Source organism: Petromyzon marinus, chromosome 7 (assembly GCF_048934315.1).
Source record: "Petromyzon marinus isolate PM22_M1 ecotype Great Lakes invasive population chromosome 7, UKy_Petmar_22M1.pri1.0, whole genome shotgun sequence".
Lineage (NCBI taxonomy): Eukaryota > Metazoa > Chordata > Hyperoartia > Petromyzontiformes > Petromyzontidae > Petromyzon > Petromyzon marinus.
The window spans coordinates 6,614,900-6,635,257 of record NC_133673.1 but is presented as its reverse complement, the minus strand read 5'-3'; the positions used below and the strand labels follow the sequence as shown (position 1 = coordinate 6,635,257).

Genomic DNA, 20,358 nt, shown 5'->3' with positions numbered 1-20,358 from the left:
AGCTTTTGTAAAGTGCGATGCGCAAAACTCCTCTATCTGTTTAACTCATTCCTGTATACATTAATACCCAAACTTACGTCTAGCCCTTTTATGCCATTCCGCAAACACGTCGTCGCTTTATTAATACCGCTGCCCCGATTTGCATCGCCTCAACTCGCACCTACGTCGCTGACGGCATCATTCGTCCTTTCTCGTGTCCGTCGCCTCAGCCTTCACCTACCCTGCAAATTCCTTTGCTTTACGTCGTTTCGATATTCGTTGTCACGCCTTTCAGGAACACATCGCCGATGTAAACCTGGGGTATTATTGTACTACTTATGCGCAGAGCCATGTTTGAGACAGTTTTTCTTTAGACACTATAGATACGTTGTTAATTTTGGCATTGCCGTTTTTGTGTGATTGATGCATTATACAATGAAAACACCTTGGTGTGTCTTAACAAATATTCAATGTTATTGCCCATAGCAGAAAGGCCTAGGGAACTGTATCTGGCTGTCGAACACCCTTGCACATGTTTTTGCATTGCTGTTGGTGATAAAAATTGAATTAAAATAAAGCGACCCCATTTGAATCGTGCAGGAAACAAATAAGAATCACAATCTGGATTCTGGAGAAGTCGAGCTGGTCTGTTCCATAGCGATGCTTATCAATATGAAAGTTACGTGTGTAGATGAGAGTTTGCCCCTTTTTCAAAAACTAAAGTAAAAATAAATTGATCATAAGCCAGTTCCTCGTTATTTGTGCCAAACTACGACAAGCACACTGTTTCCCATCTCAGTGACGCATCGTAATTTTTATCTGTAACTGTTTTGTCCTAAGGTATTCCGAAAAATTGTTTTCCTGTTCGTCGCAAGGGTGAGACGATTTAGAATACTGTACAGCTTGTCCTAAGCATTGACGCAGCTTTTCACGCTCATCTCGAGACAGGGTTGCTCCAGCTGCCCATATCCGAGCGCTCTACTAACCGCAACGCAAAAGAATGCCCATTTGTAAGTGAATGCCACCTCCCTTGTCTCGTGGTTTGGCATCGTAAATGTTGATTTCTAGCCTCTCGACCAGCGTGGATGCATTATCCCTGTTTTTATGTGGGAACGGCTCGAGTCTTTAACGTGGCTTTATAGGCTTTAGGTTTACCTTCATTGGCCGTGTACTCCATGGGCATTGCACTTTTAGAACAGCTTGGTTCAAGTTTGAGCAAATGCTGGATCAATGTAGCAAATGCATGACTTTCACTATAATTTAGGAAAAGGATATTTGCATATGGTTAAAACCGAAAAAGACCGACTTCTTATGAGTTAATGTAATGCTGCACAAATTCTTGCTTTATAAGGATCGGAAAAACCGGAACCAATAACAGTGCAGTCTTCACCGACTGGAATGGAACTTTTCAAGATGCATGGTACACCATGTGCACATAGCCCTTTGTCCCCTCAATAAAACATGCAGCATTTCTCACGTTGGATGGTTTGTTGTCTTTTGTCAGGCCACAGTTTAAACACAGCGCTTCCAGCGGAGATCTTTATAAATAATGATTTAATTGCGTCCTCTCCCGCCGTCCATTCTCGGCGCAGCAGTTGCATTGCACGGCGTAGGTAGCGCGGTTTCGCAGAGAGGAAGAGAGGCAAGCTTCGACGTGGGCGCACGGCAGGCATTTCTGACCCTACTTGACCGTAGCCGTAGTGAGCTGCCTGGCCCCAAAAACTGGCACTGCGCAGATTGTGGGCCTGTCTGTATCGAACAGTTTTAATTAGCAGAGCGATGTATAGCTCCTCGAAAAATTCCATCCGGTCACCCAGACGTAGAGAAATTTTTTTTTACAATGCCAAACATTTGGATCCGCAAAAAACATTTACTTATTTTTCCAACTCGTATTGTATCAGTTCACGAGTGCTTAATGTGTGGAGGGGAATGTTCACTTGTCAGCCCATAGTTTGGTAACATTAAATCCTGAGACTAGGCCAAACCTTTGAGAAATTAATACAAGCAAAATATACATACTTTTGTGCTTCTGGTTTGAAAAAAAATAGACAATACAATTATTTCGTAATAATAAAAACATATATACACTTTTTTCAAATTTTCTTGCCGTGGTTTTCACACCTGATGATGATTGCTTGTGTTGCAGTAGAAACGTCGTGATAATTTTATTTTTTATATTTATATTATTTTATTGTTTCCCTTCTACGTGACTTTACCGAAAGAACCAAGATTATGAATCCCTGCAGTCACGAAAGCTTTAAATAAAAATATATTCATTTTGTTTCATAATTGTATATATGTATACCGTATGGATGAGATTTCTTCTTATAGATAACATACATTAATTGTAATGCATCAAGCAGTGACAAAACATGCTTGGTTTTAAGTGTAATATTTAATAATTTATTCAAGTTTTATTTTATTTAATTAAAATTAGGTTAAGCCCTAGATATACTAACAGCCACATATCACTGACACAACCCATTTTAATAACTGGTTCAGGTTTCGCCCGTGCACGCATATATCGTGAGAGAGACAATTAACATTATTAACGCACGCTGTATAATATATCTCTGTATATATATAAAAAGAACGTCTGGATCAACCATAGAGTACTACATAGGAAAGGTTGTCTGCTGCTATTTACTCGAGGCATCTATCAGTGCAAGTCACTCTTCAGTGCAGACACTCTTGACCTCGTGCTATCGTCAAGTCTAATAACACCGAGTGCCTCCCACCTCCAGTGGAGCCGTGAAGCCTCCCAGACATGGCTCATGCTGTGCCCAACCCCCCTCTTTATGGTCGCATCGCTATGGCTACACCATTACAGCAAGTTAAATGCATGGCATCCCGCCCCTCCATGCCTCCTCGGCTCCCTTGCTATAATGGATGCCATATTTACCGCCTACGTTATTGCCCGTTGTTCTGGCCGCCGTTAACCCCTTTCTCTGGCGGTGGATGTTACGTCACCCTTGCACGATCGTGTCAGGCCTGCGGTTGCCGCCCGCCAATTCGAAATGCTTTTTAGCAAACGTGGCCCCCGTAAGAACTGGTCCGTGTCAGCGGTGACTTCGAGTTGCACAATCAATTTGTGCTCTCAAGCAAAATGTGCAACGGGGCAGTGTCCTGCTGCTTTGGTGAGCCCGGAGCCTGCAGAGTTTTTCCCACATTCCCACAGCAGAGAGACTATTCACCCCACAAGATTTCCCAAGTTTGACTTCGCACGGTGTTTTGGAAGTATTGTCGCGTTCAGAGAAAACTACGAAAATGGACAATACTAGTGGCTACAGCTGTGCTCGAAGTAACTCTCTTCAGAAGACAATTGTACTTTCTTGTAACCAAATATAGCGTGTGCCTTAATAAAACTGCTCTGTATCAATATAACCCCCATCATATGAATGGTAGGGGTTATATTGATACAGGCTACAAATGGGAGCATGGAAATACCTTGACTTATATCCAATATGCAGAATATTATGCAATAAAATTGCGCAAACATTTAGTCCATGTCAGGATTTGGATCTTATCTGCCCAATCTGTAGACTAGTTCAACATTTGACATTCATGCAATTCCTCAGCTAAATCATAACATTTTAATAAAAAATAAAATTTACAACTCCAAAAATATGACAAGGTAGTTAGCAGAACAAGTAAAAGCATTTTTATACAATGTATTACACCAATTTGTATTTTTTCCAATATAGTACAAACAGAGATAATATCACTAAAATAGGTTTCAAATTATAAAAATTATATGCTGGTGCAGGCAATTATACTTCTACGGAACATTAGAGGCTAATGAAGCAAACGCATGGATATAATGACTTTGCAAGCTACAACCATTGTTTATTGGCATGTGATTCATAATTCAAGTCTAAAATTATACAGTAGCTGGGCATTTTGGATACATTTAGAATACCTAATTTGCCAAGTCAGTAAAGCATGAAAAGATAAATCTCAGTTATTATCCATACTGCTTCAAATATCCTTTCTTATGGCTAACTGCAGGGTGTCCATAAAGATCTCATCAATTATTGGAAATTTTTGTTTAGACAGCTGTTTGAAGGGCATTGTTGAAATGTTGGCAACATATTCCTTCAAATATTGAACTCTTGTATAACCAAAAAGCTTGGGTTACCTGCAAAAGTGCAAAACAGAAGGATTCAAAACGATCAGAACCTGAGATGTTGACGGATGCCTGGGGCTCTCTCCTATCTCGACAAGACGTGTATCACTTGGCACGTGAAGGTTTATATGGATGGGACTGTTCGATAATATTGTCACTCCTATCAAGTGTTTGTGTTCATAGTTTTATCATCCTAGCTCAAACTTGTATCTGATAATTATTAATACTGTGTAATACATTTACATTTGTGATCTGTAGCAATCGATGGAAATTCTCATTTCCTATTTCTCTCTAAAACACGACCAGTCTTGACTTCCTATTTAGGAGTACAGTTCTCCTTTTATCAACCACAGAGAGATAATGGGATCACTGGGCACCTGGCTGGGATTTTGCACGGATCGTGGAGTTGACGTTTTATGCTCACAGTGCAACCCGGCCAGATTTTTAATAACACAGTGAAAGTAAAATATATGGCTGCGCACTTACAGAAAGTGTTTAGGTATTTTAATGTTGAGTTCTTCATATCAACTTTGACACTCCAGCATGCAAATACCTCTTTGGAGACTTGCAAAATCTCCCAAAATATTGCCTCTGTATTAAAATAAAAATCATAAAGCATATGTTTGCAATTCAACATTTGGAGTTGATTTTCACATGGAAGCGGTGCCAATATATTTATGACCATGCTAACGTGCTATTCATTGTCTAACCATCAAATGTAAGGCATGTTAAAGTATGCTTTACCCCTTACACATCTACCACCTTTCCCACCACTCCCCACCCCCTTGTTTATAGGCAAGTGTTTGTTGAAGTAGTTCTTTGTCCACTGATACCCAAATGACTTTTGTAAAGGACCTTTTAAAGGTCCTTTTAGCGAGATGTTAACTACCTCACCTGGTATACAGAAGGTATATTTGGAGTTTTATGTCTCTCTCCCCGTGGTCAAGTGGATTTTTATCCGGGTGCTCCGGTTTTTCCTCTACATGTCAAGGAATGCAAACAACGAATTGCACAATTGTATAAATGTTTACTGAGGATTGCTCTTTCTATACCTGTAAATCATATCATACTTAACATATAATATTTGTATATGTTTATGCATGCCAGAATCTACATTGTTCAGGTATGTGTGTGAATTGATGTATATGAGTGTGTGCGTGTATCAGAGCTGTGTAATTCCTTTCATGAATCATTCATTTCCTGCGGTATCACCCTGAAAGATTTCTAGTGGAATTAAGATTCTTCTCTGGGCAATTCACATGATAAAATCTCCATTCATTTGAATGGGATTCTAAATGGTATGCCAACGAAGGTCCGTGTAGTGGGATGGAAATTTATTGTGATTCTATTGCAAATCTAGCTAGCTAACCTCCACTATGTTTAACTTAGCCGAGCTATGAAATGCCAATTCCAGCCAGGCAAAATCGCCATTTAAATGGATCGCTAGTGCCTCGTGTGCAGAGTTGGCCTGCTTTAGCTCCCTATTCCGTTGTGGCATTCAGGAGAGAAGGGAGGGCCCATGGGGTATGTACGGCCTAATGGAAGCCGGCAGGTTCATGGTCCTCACCTGTGCCTATGCGCCAAAATTGTGGTGGAATCACACCAATTACTTACACTATCAGCTATAGATTTCAATGACAATTTCACTTAGCAAGCTGAGCCTCATGGACCGTCCTGTCTTGTCTGAGTGCCACACCAAACTCAATACCACGTGGCGCCGTAATGAGTCTGCTGGTCCCATGATCCCATGAGAAATTGTGTTTGATTCTGAGAGTAGTCACGATTCTAGGCGAGGTATAGTGAGGCTCTCCCAGCTCTATTGTGCATGGATATTGATTCATCCATATGGTGCAATTGGGATGACTATTTTTGGTTCTTTCGGTAAAGTCACGTAGACAGAAAAACTATTTATAAAAAAAAAATTGAAGATAAAAGCAAAAAACCCCACAATATAAATTGTAAAATAAAATGTAAAAACTTAAAAATTTAAATAAATAGAAAATAATAAAAGCAAAAAACCCACGACGTTTCGATCACAACACAAGCGGTCTTCATCAGGCGGAGAGAAAAGAGGGGGCAAGCCTCCAAATGCAACTGCTTATAAGGGTTCCAAAGTGAGTGGGCGGGGGACGAAAGCTGCGCAAGCAACACACTAATGCAGGAGCCGCAGATACAGCTTAGGTTATTTTACTATTTTATTTAAAATTTTTATTATTTTTTATTTTTTTTGTTTTCTATCTACGTGACTTTACAGAAAGAACCAAGAATATGAATTCCTGCAGTCACGAAATTTTTAAGTCAAACTTGTGATGACTCTTAGTTGAAAGGCTGGAAATTGAAATCTTGGTCGGTGGTTAAGTCAGACCTTTCATCCCTCTAGGGTCAATGAAAGTATTATATTGTGGATAGTCAACACTGGTTAGCCTTTAGATAGTTTCACCATTCTCATAGCAATGCAGAATTTCCACGACTGGCTCAGGAATATAAACAGGAGATGTTCACCAGTCCACTCCAGTGAGACATTACACTATCTTAAGATGTATGATTACATATACACGTAAGTTCACACGCGAAAGGCGTACATTGCCACATGGCTGCGCAAGCGTATATGAGCGCTGGCATACATTTGGTTATAATTCATGTTAATAATTTTTCTACATTACAACTGTTCTCTGGTAGGCACTCCTGATAAAAATTTAATTTTTTTTTAATGTACGCCCACTACTACAAAGGGCACGCAAAGTACTGTCAAGCAAAGTTACTGGGCCCTGAAGATTTCCATCATCCCCATTGCCATGGCTGCCAAGTGTCTGGGCGCCTATGGAAATTCCACCGTTGATCCCACATCCCCTAGTGAGGGCAGGAATTGCCAGCACGTTGCGTTGGTCATGACCCATGGGGTGAGTGGAGCAGTGGGGATTTCAGGGAGATTGCCTGCAATGAAATGTGCTTTAAGTTGTCCCATGCATACACCCATGCATGATTGACCACCGTAAATTATCGTAAAATAACTTATTTCATTCTTTCTCATATTTCAGCCAAAATAATTTAATTTCCAAGATCCAAGGCAAATCAACGTTTATCCTTGCTCGGACAAGCAATCAGGTGGCACTTCGTGGTGGCACTGAGCTGCTGGTGAAAATTCCACATTCCCCTGACAGGGGCTGTTTCCATAGCGCAACCAATGTTGGCTTCAAACGAAATGATATTCATTGCAATGCCATAATTTTTGCTTTAGCTTCACTTATGCCTATGGACTCTGGTCTCATTGGTTGTGTACGAATCTATAGTCATTAAAAATCACAAGCTGCTTGCGCCACTTGAGAACGAAATTATATCAAACAACTACTGGCCCAAGACCACTTGGAAGATGAGATATAGCACGTGATACCACTCGTAATAAAATACATCAAACACATCTAATTCAGCTCTTTCTCAACTAGATCCATGCAATTGAGCACGGCTCAAGTACGATGCTGCGAAATAAGAATAATAAAAAATACGACCCAAAAAAAGGTGATCGCTATTGCTTATCCCATTGTCTTGTCTCTTCCTGCTTGTTAACATTCACATCAGTCAATTTCAATCAATCGTGCATTGTGGTATGCCTTATGGGAAGGTTCTGCAGATTTAATTGGCTGTGAAAATTACTGTGATGTCAGTATGTAGCAACGTTTATTTGTGAGCGGTAAACCGAAGCATGTTTTTTGCCTTATAAATTGCTTGGTTTTGTGATTAAGCACACTATCTCAACCGATCCAAGCGTTGCTGTATTATGACGTCTTTTCAGTTGATTCTTTGGATTGGTTTGGCAAAACCCTTGTGGTCATGCATTCAACTTTGTGATTGGTTGCGTGCAAGCTTCAATGACCATCCGAGTTTACTGTGGAGTGATGGAAAAATGCAGTTAGCAAGAGTAACAAGCGACAGGTCTGGCCTGCACATTGAACTCACACTTCCAGTAGCATTAAGGCGGTATTCTGTCTATATTCCGATTAATTTAAGAATTATTCTTAAGCCGAACAAGCTGTAAAATGTAGCTTTTTTTCGATACACAAATCTATATCTATACATTGTTTTGCTTGCAGTTCATTTCAGTAAGATTGTTGCTTACATTTTAAAAACTAAACTATGAAACTAAATTAAAGCTGTCCATGTTTTTTTTTACAAATTTCCCAAAAAATATAATGACAATATTGTTAATAATTAGAATTAATGATGCCTAAATTTGGATTTTCTTTGCATTTTATTCTATTTTACGGTTATTAACTGGAGTTTAGCTTTAGGATTCCATAATATTTTCCATTGAAACCAATGTTATTAAACTTTGCAATCAGGAAGTAGTTCTTGCAGTGTCTATGATTAGTTCACGCTTTTTGCTAATGCTAACACACCATTTAATTATCAATAACACAGCATTCAAATTCCCATTTTTTTTTAATTAAATGCTAAAGTACTCTCCTCGATTCTGGATTTATTAATTGGACTGTGCATTTTAATTGACCGCAGACGGCTTTATCGTTGCACATTTGGATGCTGTATTTTTGTGTTAGTTCCGTGATATTATGAACTATATCCCAAATCAAAGTGCACCGCATCCGTGAGATAAATTACACTGCTTTGATCATCACAATGAGCCAGCTCGAGTGATTCAAAGTGTTCATCTCAAGTGCAGCCAAGTGATTTAATGTAAATCTGGAAATAAACCAAGTGTGCATTGGACTGCGTTGACCACATGTAATGTGGCCCTTTTTGAAAACGCTTCGCTTCATTTCACGAATAAAAGCGGGACTCAATTCATCCCTGATCTCACATTCCATGAAGATTAATAGGAAGAACCCTGTTTATGGTATAATTTAGCTTGGACTACGTAAAACATTTTGAGATCCAGCCCCTTTTGACGCACGTGTTCTACTGAGGCTGTGTTAAAGCATTCAACGTCATGAAACTCATCGCTTTGGGGGCTTCACCAAAATGTGGCGCTATGTTTTATGTACCAATAGCATAGGCCACATTTACAAATACTGTGCATATACGGTAAAACGTCTACATTAAACAAACATGTTGTTTTACTAGTTTAACCACTTCTTTTATAGGGTTAGGTATTTGAACCTTATGGCGGGACCCCCGGGGTCCCATAAGCCCCCCCGGCTCTCGCATAAACATATTACAATGTAAACAAAAACGTTGCTCTTTTTCACCAATGGGTTTGAAGGATGGTGGGAAGTGTTGTCTCGTTAAACTATGCCTTTAAAACTGAAAATTACTTACTTGCAGTACCTCTATTTAAATACGCTATCGAATTTTTTTTACACCCCTTTTAATCATCGTGTTTCTTAGTGTGGATTTGTGAACACACTTTGTAAACAGTACATAAAATAGTACACGTTTTCAATGCGATGTTCATATTGTAACAAGCGTTTATACCGATGTTACTCTACAGAGTAGTGGGTCGCCGCTCCTCTTATCCGCATTGATATGAGTGGTATGTGGGGACTATGGCTTAACCGCAAAAAAACCTATCTGCACAGATGCATACAGACAAGAGAAATATTATCAAACAAGAGGAATTAACGGTGAAACACATCTCATCTGTTAAACATCTGCAGATAATAGGATTGTCATCGATTGATCCTGGCTGCAGACATTGGTAGGTTACAAGTAATAATGAAGCTAGAGCAGTTTCACTGTATTATACATTCCGTTATGACAATTAAAGGACTTAAGTCGTGTAGGCAGTTTGAGCAGCTTTGGATAAGACTTATGATCCTACCCATACCCGAACGTGGAGGGCATTCGCTTGTTCAGCTCTTCTGCGCATTCATCCTCGCTGCGCTTGGATGACACGACAACAGAATGGTCCGCACCAAGTGGGTGGCTGCGTTTCTATTAATTACGATTTTGCCTTCCGTTTATTCCGGACCCCGGGGTCCCGCCATAAGGTGAATTTATTGCAGCAACAGATGTATTAATATTCAAGTATATAGCACGCAAGTTTGGGGTCAGCGGACAACATCTCAACAGAGGGCAGTGCAGTGAAATCCATTGTTGTGCTATACTTGTAGGTTCACGTCGATGTTCTCTGCCCGCACTAATCATCGCTGACTGGTGCAGTTAAGTTTTCTCATTAACCCCCGCGACCTGCACAGTGTGGGGGGATGCCCTCATGCAGCAGTGGATGTGCAAGCAGGCCGTATATGGACAACATCTCATCATTGCTCTAACTGGAGAGTGGAGAATACTTTCGATTTAAAGCTTTCGTGACTGCAGTGATTCATATTCTTGGTTCTTTTGGTAAAGTCACGTTGAAGGGAAACAACAAAATAATAAAATATATATATATAACAATAAAATTCTCACGACGTTTCGACTGCAACACAAGCAGACATCATCGGGTGTGAAAACCAACGGCAAGAACATTTGAAATGTTTTATATATATTTTATTATTTTATTGTTTCCCTTCAACGTGACTTTACCGAAAGAACCAAGAATATGGAGAATACTTGTTCAGGTTTTGGTAGCTGTATGCAATAACTTGCTGTAACAATTAGGCACCCCTCCCTGATCCAATAAAGATTGAATTATAGCCACAGGTTAATCAGATTGCAACATTCCACGAGGATTTACATGATTATACATTCTTACATGACCGTTTCCGTCTCAACTGCAAGATGTTTTTTTTTTAACCAAATGCTCACTTGCCTATTCGGAAACGTTAAAGGTTTGGATTCTTAGAAACGGTCTAAAAATATCTGTTGACAAAAAATATTCGAATGTGTGCGCTGGTACCTTTCATGGTGTTGCTTTAAACAGCTGAACATTTGTTTAAATGGAGCTGGGCATGTGTTTCGCAGGTGGATAAGAACGCAGACCGGCTGGTGAGCCTGGAGGAATTCTTACAGTCAACACAGACGAAGGAGTTCACCGAGCCAGAGGGATGGGCGGTAAGTGCGTGTGTGCGTCTGTGCGCGTGCAGGCACACACACACACACACACGCGCTCGGTCCTGCATGCGGCCATCTGCGATGTGCACGTGTGTGTTTCCGTTTGCACAGGTGCGTTGGTGTTGTTGCATATGTTGGTTGGGGTTTTGTGTGTGTGCATAATCGAGCAGTGGAAATTGGTTGGTTTGTGTGTATATTTGCATGTTTAAACTAATTTTACGATGGGGACATATCCAAATGTCCTTGATACCCCGTTCTAAACGATAACACATCCATCCCATTAATGAAATCATAAACTGCACAACGACCTTTGGCTTTCTGAACCCAAAGCCATTCTTGCCTTGTGTGCAAGTGTAGCATTGCATGCATTTGTGTGCATTTATTTCACGTTCCCATGTTTATGCACAGAGGATTATTGTATATGTGTTCCTATGTTAAGTTGATGATGGTTCATTACTCATCGTCTTCCTGTTTTGTTCCAAACCTGTGTAAATAATGCACGCATGCATAGGTTTGCATGTATGGATGCGCTTTACCGTTTTAGGCAGTGAACCCTTTAACAAGTGATTCATCAACACAGGTTCATGGCACAGCTGCGTTGTAAACGTAGATGTGCAGGCCTCTCAAGGCTTGGTGCATACATTGAGCAGATTTGCCCTGGGGCTTTTTAAATAACCTTATTGTTCAAGATCCATCAAGTGCAATATATTTATCGTGCTACCATTGGCTTTCATTTCATGCAACAGCCATGATTAAGCTCCATTTGAAATGTAAAGGGAAACACAAACTAATAATTGTCGATCGTCAAAGCTTGATTGCTTTGCAAGCACAGATTGGAACTGTACTCCTTTGCACCGTCTTTACCTCTTAACAGGCCTTAGTTTTTTTTCATATTACTCACTTTGTTGCAGTTGTAAGTGTTGTAGTTGTCAACAAAATATAAGATCGATTTCTCAGTTCATAGAGCATGGTGTATGTTTAAAGGTCGAGCACAAGACCCAAAAGAACATTGAGTCTTTTTTAAATATCCATGCTCGACAAGTCTAACATACATGCATACAACTGATTAATATGTATGGAACACTGTTCACATGCCCAAGCCAGGGAAATACTTGGGCTCACAAATTTGATTGAATCAGATACCGTTATGTTTTCTCACCTTGATATAATTCTATTTGTTCCATTTCGCAAAATAAAATAAAAATATTACTGTCATCTTTCTTACACGCTTCCTTCCACCGTACCTCTGATTATCACGGTTGGTTACCTCCAGTGCGAAGAAGTTTAACATGCACAATGATCTTGTGGAGAAGCCTCTTTGAAAATGAACAAAAACAGTAATTTAACAAGGACTTATTTATTTGCACTTTTGCATGTTCCAACAACCAACTCAGTCCGTTGAAGGCCTCGATCAGCATTCGCGAAGTAACTTTACAGCTGCAGATATACATATTGCCACACTACCTGCTTGATAAGCTGATGGCTAAGGTGTCCCGGAGTGTCATTCCAAGCATGCGCCTCCCCATGCTTTGTGCACTTTTCAGATGTTGTTTCATTTTCTTTGTCATTGCCCATGTTATTGATGTTGATTTGAAGCTTCCGTAACTGCAGGAATCTATACTCTTTGGTTCTTTCGGTAAAGTTACGTGACTTTACCGAAAAGAGCACGTGATATAGTTGATAGCCGGTGATTATTTCCCAGAATTGAGAGTTGTTCGAGAATGAGTTTGTATTACTCACCTTCCCAGCAGTGAATGTTTGTGTGTTTTTGTTTCAGCAAGCAGTGGCCTAATGACAGAAATATATTAACCAAATATAGCACAAACACCTGGCAGGTTTTAGCTAAATTGTACAATACACGTTCATTCAGACGATTTAAAAACATTTTCAGTTGACACAAACCTAAGTAGTGTGTATTAGTAAGCATTAAAATAGGTAGCACATGTGTATGATTTTTTTTCACGTGTTATGAAGTTTACAGAATGTAGACGTGGGTCATTCCTGCAGGAATCGTATTTTATTACTGCTATTCCATTCTGCATGATTCTCTCAGAACTTAAAATTCCCCTTTGAGTGAAAAATCGGGTCTTCCCTTCGTGCCTGAACTCCACGCCAGAAGTTTGGTGGAATGAAACCAATTTCACCCAGAAGTTCCAATGGATGTTCTTGTTGATACTGGCTGGCTGTTATCCGGTTCGATTTGAGCTGCTCGGCATCGCCACAAACGACCATAGGTTTCAATCGTGACAAATGGTGGTGAAGGTGTTGTGGTTGAAATGTATATTACATTGGCATCGTACATGTGTTCCAATGGTGAGTCTGCGAGGCTCGCCAGAGCCTTGTCTTGCCTGAATGTCGAGATGAGCTTCTGCGCTCCCTGTGCACCGGAATTGGGGTGGAATCAGGCTCCACTTGGCAGGCTAAGTCCCATGGTTCCCTCCTGTCTTACCTGAGTGCCACACCAAGCTCAATACTACCCCCCCCCCCCCATACAATTCTGCTCATTCCACGATCCTGTGATGAATTGTATTTGATTCACGTAATGACATAATTCCAAGTTTTTACTGGTAGGAACCTCCTGGTTACACCGGCCCACAGGGGATTATTGTGTCCGTCGTGCATCCAAAAATGAGAGGGGTGGGGCTGGGTGGAGAGGGTAGGGTGGGGAGGGGCTGGGTGGGGAGGGAGGGGAGGGGCTGGGTGGGGAGGGTGGGGCTGGGTGGGGGGGTGGGAGGGGTGGGGCTGGGTGGGGAGGGGCTGGTCACCCCGTGGTGCCCTTATAAAACTCAACGTTTAACCTACTCACGCCGGCTTGTGCCCGCCCTCACAGTCGGGCATATTTGCAGAATACACCACGCCGCCGTTGACCCTGGCCACTGACCGAGCAACCCAACGTTCCTACCAGCTCCCTCCGCAGGAATGTTTTAATTGGTGAGAATTGTCCAGTTGACAGTTTGCGCAATAAAACCTCTCCTTTCCTGTACTTTGCACTCATGTCATGTTTTCGTATTGTTTGTTGTAACTTTCTGACCTGCTCCTACTGAACATCTGTGAAAAAGAGCGTTATAGCTCATCAGATTCCTCCAGTATAAATACAAATTCTGAATTGGTGGGGAGAGCCTTTCTGGTTCTGGGAAACGTTCAACGTACTACAAATAATCACATATTTTGGAAGAAACGACAATTGCGATTAATTTAATACGTAATAAACAACAAAGATATTAAATTAACACTGAATAACTATTCGATATATATTTTGCAATTTCACAACAAATTCACTGTTGATGGCATTTACTGCGGGTTGCTTCAAAATCACTGTAAAGCAGAGGATGAAGGGTGAGGTTCACTCGGTGTGGAAGGTGAAATGGAATGTGATGAGCGTTAAATAATTTATTTTGTTTATTAAAAAAAATAACTTGAAAAATATCACAGAGCACCAACCAGATCCCAAGCCATCCAAGGACACATGTTTATTGGATACTATACAACAGATAAGCTAATTTCTTTATAATTACTAGTCCACATATGTGCATAGTCTCATACCACCCCCAAACTGTGAACTTTGTTCTGGTTGGAATTTTTCTTTTTAGGAAGCCTTCTACCTTATCCTGAATTCCAGCTTACTGGCAACCAGCTTTTAGTTATACTGGATATGTTATGACCTCACGGGTAAAAAATAATTGTTCAAATTTTCAATAACCCGATTAGACGTTTGGGTGAAATGAACCACTGCTTTAAATTATATTTTTATATCTATAAACATAATTTTATGCACATGTCGTGCTTTGTACGTAACGGGTCCCGTAAACTGTATACATTTATCACCTACACAGCTGCACTGCCTTGGTGGATCTCTGCAGCTAGTTGGGTGGCCAACAGCAAGACGGATCACATATTGGTCAGGAAAGGAAGGTGGAACACATTTTCTTTTGCATGGTATAAACACGAAGATTTATGACTACCATTAGCATCTTGTAAATGGAAGTTGTATCCTGTTAGTATTACTCTATGCCGAAAACTCTGAATCCGATGTATAATTGTGTTTGTTTACAAAAAGTTTGTTAAAGATTGCATCGGATTTTGTGGTCATTGTCAATATATAGTGCTGATAGCCCAGCCTATGCTTCAGATGTTCATAGGGTTTCTTGTCAGTCGATTGGCAATGAAAATAAAATGGATATCGTTCATAACTGTGATTGATACTTTCTCATGCCATAATCTAAAGCTACTATGTTCACCGTGCAATACTTCTCATTTAGTTTAACCACACTGACAGCTCTTACACAAACCCTAGCCACATCCAAATGTTGGCACAGGAGTTACTTCCATGTGTTATTATTCGTGTCTCAGACACATGAACTTTGGCATGTGATACAGGCTATACTTTTATAATGTAACAGCATGACATTGCATAATAATGGCATTTTAATTTTGAAAGTGTTCCGTTTAATTTCCATTCCCAGTTGGTTTATAATTCCGTTATGTCCTTTTTTTCTGACATTCTTTAGTGCAGACTGCAATGATGGCCAGTGTCAATATAGAAACCAGCAGGAACATTTCATAAGCCAACTGTTAACTTGAAAAAAAATTGTACATATCCTTTAGTTCAGTATGCATTTTTCCATAAGAGGGACAAATTATCGGTGGTTTGTAAAAACATACACTTGTGGTTATATTCTTCACAGCCCATTGTTCACAATGTGTGAACATTGCATCCCACTTTTCACTGCACTGGTATAACACTTACAAAGCGGTGCAATGTAAACTCCATTTCAAACTCACAGACACAAGCCTGATCAAATAAATAATAAAATATACAGGCAGGTTTCTTTTTTCATTCCAATAAAATAGTAACGTTTAAGTTGTATCAGCCAAAAGGTCTTCGAGACTCATGTTTTCCATCAGCATTTATTTAAACATAAAAACCCTGAAATAGGTTTGATTTGTTTAGTCTTATCAGCCGGATATAGCCTTTAAAAAGGGCGACTAGCTCGCCTGGTATAATATCCAAGAGGCCTTACATTAACATCATGGGGCTCTCTTGAGTGCAGAATCGCAAAATTGTACAAAATAGCTCTACACTCTCGTAGCTATGTATTGCTAACAAAATAACCTTGTATTCTTTGGGTCTTTCAGTAAAGTCACATAGATAGGTTGAAAGAATTAAAAAAAAAAACTACTGTAGTTTTTTATAGTGTAGTTTTTTTGTTATGTTTTGTTATTTTATTTCAACCTATCTACGTGACTTTACCGAAAGACCCAAAGAATATGAATTCCTGCAGTCGTGAAAGCTTTAAGTCAAGATTTAAAATAACCTTGTATAAACCTGCAGAATTTGTTTCACAGTTTTCACTCTGCTGATGAGACTCGGGAATTTAAAACCGATGCATGGTTTGTCTTCTTAAACAAATGCATTTGGAGAATATTGGTTGGAAACGCCTTTGGTTAATGAATCTACATAGTGATGATAATCAGCCATAATCTGTTCACTGCTGGATGTAGGCCTCCCCATTACATTTACAAATCCTGTTGTTCTTGTCGATTACTTAATATCAAGTGATAGCCCATCAAAACCGAAAGTCAAATTTTCAATGGAAATGAACCACATTATCTACATTCTAATGTTCTCCCGTCTTTGTGACCTTAAGGAAAACGTTCTCCAAGATATTTGTGTCAACTGAAGAAAATGATGAACAGTCATTACAAAATTAACTTTAAAATGTAGGTTCGCACGCATTTGATTTGGTTACCTTCATTTTTAACTGCTGAATAATGTATAATTAAATTAGTTTGTTATTCATTTCTGCTAACCAAGATCGTGGCATTTCAATCCCCCTCTATGCGTCATGTAAAATATTGTCAACAAAACGGAATGGTACTTTCGTTCATGGGCACGTATTTATATTTAGAAATTTACGGCCGCTTTTGACACTTGCTCCGAGCCACAGGGAGACTGTCCGAGAGCCAAGTTTCTGAATTGTAATATCCATGCAGATTTGTGTTTGCCCGTGGGATCACACCACCATGATGCCAGCTTGGCACAGGATTCAACTTGCCCAGAGAATAGGCTTGCTACCATCAGCAGAATCACTTGAAACTTGGCTACGGGTACATTTAAAAAAAGAAGCAAAGACCCATTTACCATAAGCTGCTGCTTGTTGCCCACTCTGTTGAGTAAAAAGGGCGCATGTAAGACATAAAATGCAGGCATTTATCACGAAATAAAGGCACCTCTGTGTGAGAACACACCATCTATGTGGACAAGCAGGGAAGAGGCGACCCACGGTCCGGTTTCATAAACTGGCAGCACACAAATACAGGCCTTGGACTAGTAGCACGGATTCAGTTCTTGGATATTGGGGTCAATCTGCACTATTATTCGGGCGTGCTATGAGTGCTGTTATGAAAACATGGCTTTCTGGCATTGCCGTATTTAATCATAGGGGGGGGGGAATGCTTAATGATTTCTGCACATGCTACCCTGTCATTGTTTTTGAACACACTGTGCCAAAGATGCCCTCCTATTGTGGTCAATTGTGGAGCCCTCATGGAGTAAAACATGAATACTGATGGTTTCATGACTAGAGCGTTGTCGTTGAGGTGATGATTTGCCATCAAATATATTATTTTTAAGTTAGGTACATTATTTTGGGTTTTGTGCGAGTACGATTTTATCATGCATGCAAACATGCTTTGTTTAATTAGCGTTAATGCATCTCGAAATGAATGGACAGGGCCTGTGCCATCCATACATACATGCGTAGATGAGTCCTTGCTGCTCCTGAAAGTGTTGCAACAATATTCTGTAAACGTAAGCAGACTCATTGTTCCCTGTAGCTCCCAGCTGAACATTTTAAAAGGAATATTAGCATTCAATTTACGCTCTAGAAAGCCAAAAAGAGAATGACAGCTCTTTGATGCAGAAGGTTTTCAGAATTCCCTCTTTAGCATGTGTTGAAAGATATCAAGATTAACTAATACACATTTGCACAACCTTAAGTGCTGCTGTATGATTATCAAGAGTAACGGAGCAGGAATTAAATAAGCAGCAGCGTCTTAATTGTGATCCATGAGGTACTTTTTGACTTTGTGGTATTGTTCTTGTGTGTCCTACCTTTTGATGAGTCAAAACCTGCACTGTACCTCCTGAAAAGCCAATATAGCATGCTTGCTGTAAATTACAACCGCTCGCAATGTAAACAGAGCCAAACATGTAAACATGCAGCTTTCCATAGAACAACAAGGCTGGACACTGCACTGTATATATTATGAACGTTGATTCATAGTGAATTGCATACAAGCTATTGATGGTCGCATTTGTGCTCAATGTTATCTTCACATGATGCTCATGAGTACATGAAGAGTATGGTTTAATTAAATTGCTTTAATGATTAATTCACGTGTTTTCAATACTCCGCGCAGGGGCAAGATGTTCTGTATTCAACATGAGTGGCTTTTCATAGAAGGGTTTTGTTTGTGCCATGTCATCTATTGTATGGGAATAGGTTTTCCCCTTTTTTCTGGCAACAAAACAGGTGTTAAGATGTTCAAACACCAAACTGAAACCTTTTATAAGGAATCATGTCTGCATTAACCACAATACTTGTGGTCAGAATGCAATAAAACAAACTCTGATAATATATTCATTGTTTTTTTAACTGATTGGTCCGCACCAGGTGTCTTTTGGTGTGGACCAATCAGTTTCAAAGACAATGCATATATTATCAGTGTTTTTATTGCATTCTGACCACAAGTATTGTGGTTAATGCAGACATGATTCCTTGTTAAAGGTTTTAGTTTGGTGTTTTAACACCTTAACACACCTGTTTTGTTGCCAGAAAAAAAGGGAAAACCCTATTATCATATTTTGGAACTGGCAAAGGAGGTCCCATGACATCTACTGTATGTTTAAATATGATATGTTTAAAACACCATTAATCGTTCTTGAGCTTGAAATCGTTCGCATAATTAGTTTTCGTAACACTGATAACTTGTTCTTAAATGTAAACAATTCATCACCCGGGCTTGAGCAGTGACCGTTAACAAAGTGACGCCACTGTTATGCGTTTGGTTGAAATATTGCATGCCTTGGAAATGACTTCTCTTGTCCCACGTGTTGTTGCTATTAATCATGCCACCTAGGTGGAAGCATTGCATTGTTGAGCTAAGGAAAGCAGGACTTTCTTGTGACGTTGACGTGGGCACATTTTTCCACGATTAAATTTCCAATCCCAAGCCTGCAATTTCATCACCCCCCCCCCTCCGGTCCCCCCAGCGCCCCCCCCCCTCCGTCCCCCCCCATCCCCCCCTGCCCCCTCCCCATCCCCCCCTCTGCCCCCTCCCCATCCCCCCCTCTGCCCCCTCCTTCCTCCCACCTTCATTTCACAGGCATTGCCACTGGTAGCAATGTTTTTTAATGCATTGCATCTATATTAACAATTCTGAACCCTAATGCCAATTAGCCTACTAGCCTGTTGTGTACGTGGAGAAATTATTTTTTAAAAAAATTTCACTCGTTATCCTAAAGAACTTGTTTAACCACCAGAGGGTATACAGTTTAAAACGGATGGCCTCAGAGACCCAATCACACAGAGGTTGTTAACGATAGTCCCACTTGGTGGTCCTTGGGCTGAAAAAAGATTTAGGGTCTCAGCCTTTGCGCTGTTATTGCCGCAGATCTTTCCCCGGCAAGTATCTACAGGGTACCTAAGACCAGTCAATTAAAAGCAAGGTGGATTGAATATCTAACCTGCTAAGGATCGGATATACGCCCCATATAGCTCCTTGTAAAATGAGACTGTCGTGTGTAAATTGTAAACAAAAATTGCGTGGATACTCAATGTTCACATTAAAATTCCCATACCTTCGCTTCACTGCCCTATTTTAGAGTGCAGGTATGATGGCCAATATACAGTTCACATTGAGAAATGATCATTTAATAATTAATATGACGGAGGCATTTTTCTGATGGCTGTTGCATTTACATCACCCCTTATACTCTTGACGCTGTTTAACATTGATGAAGGCAAGTAAGTTAGTCAAACAGGACTTTCTCATTGTGGGCATTGCCAAAACCGCCAACTCGCCTATTTAGCGTTGTCCCCTTTTATTTAGTAAGGAAGGCCTTCCTACTGTGGCACGCAGACTTGTGCAACACTTGGCAAAAACACTGACAGCATGGTGTTTTAAACCCCTAAAGGGCTCTTTTGTAAGTCCACTGTCATATGCACCATGTGAAAGTGTGATGAAAACTTTGAATCACTAGAACGTTGCGAAGGAACAAGACGATAGAGCTGGTCTTTTTTATA

At 40.1% G+C, this 20,358-nt stretch overlaps 1 protein-coding gene across 2 annotated transcripts in view; it reads left to right on the top strand.

The window, feature by feature from the left end:
* LOC116939882 (nucleobindin-2) overlaps positions 1-20,358 on the top strand; it is a 111,381-nt gene that overhangs the window by 66,499 nt on the left and 24,524 nt on the right. For both annotated transcript variants that reach the window (XM_032948861.2, XM_032948860.2), the window contains exon 10: positions 10,961-11,050. In XM_032948861.2, the coding sequence (XP_032804752.1) occupies positions 10,961-11,050 (90 nt within the window). The remainder of the gene's footprint in view (positions 1-10,960; positions 11,051-20,358) is intronic.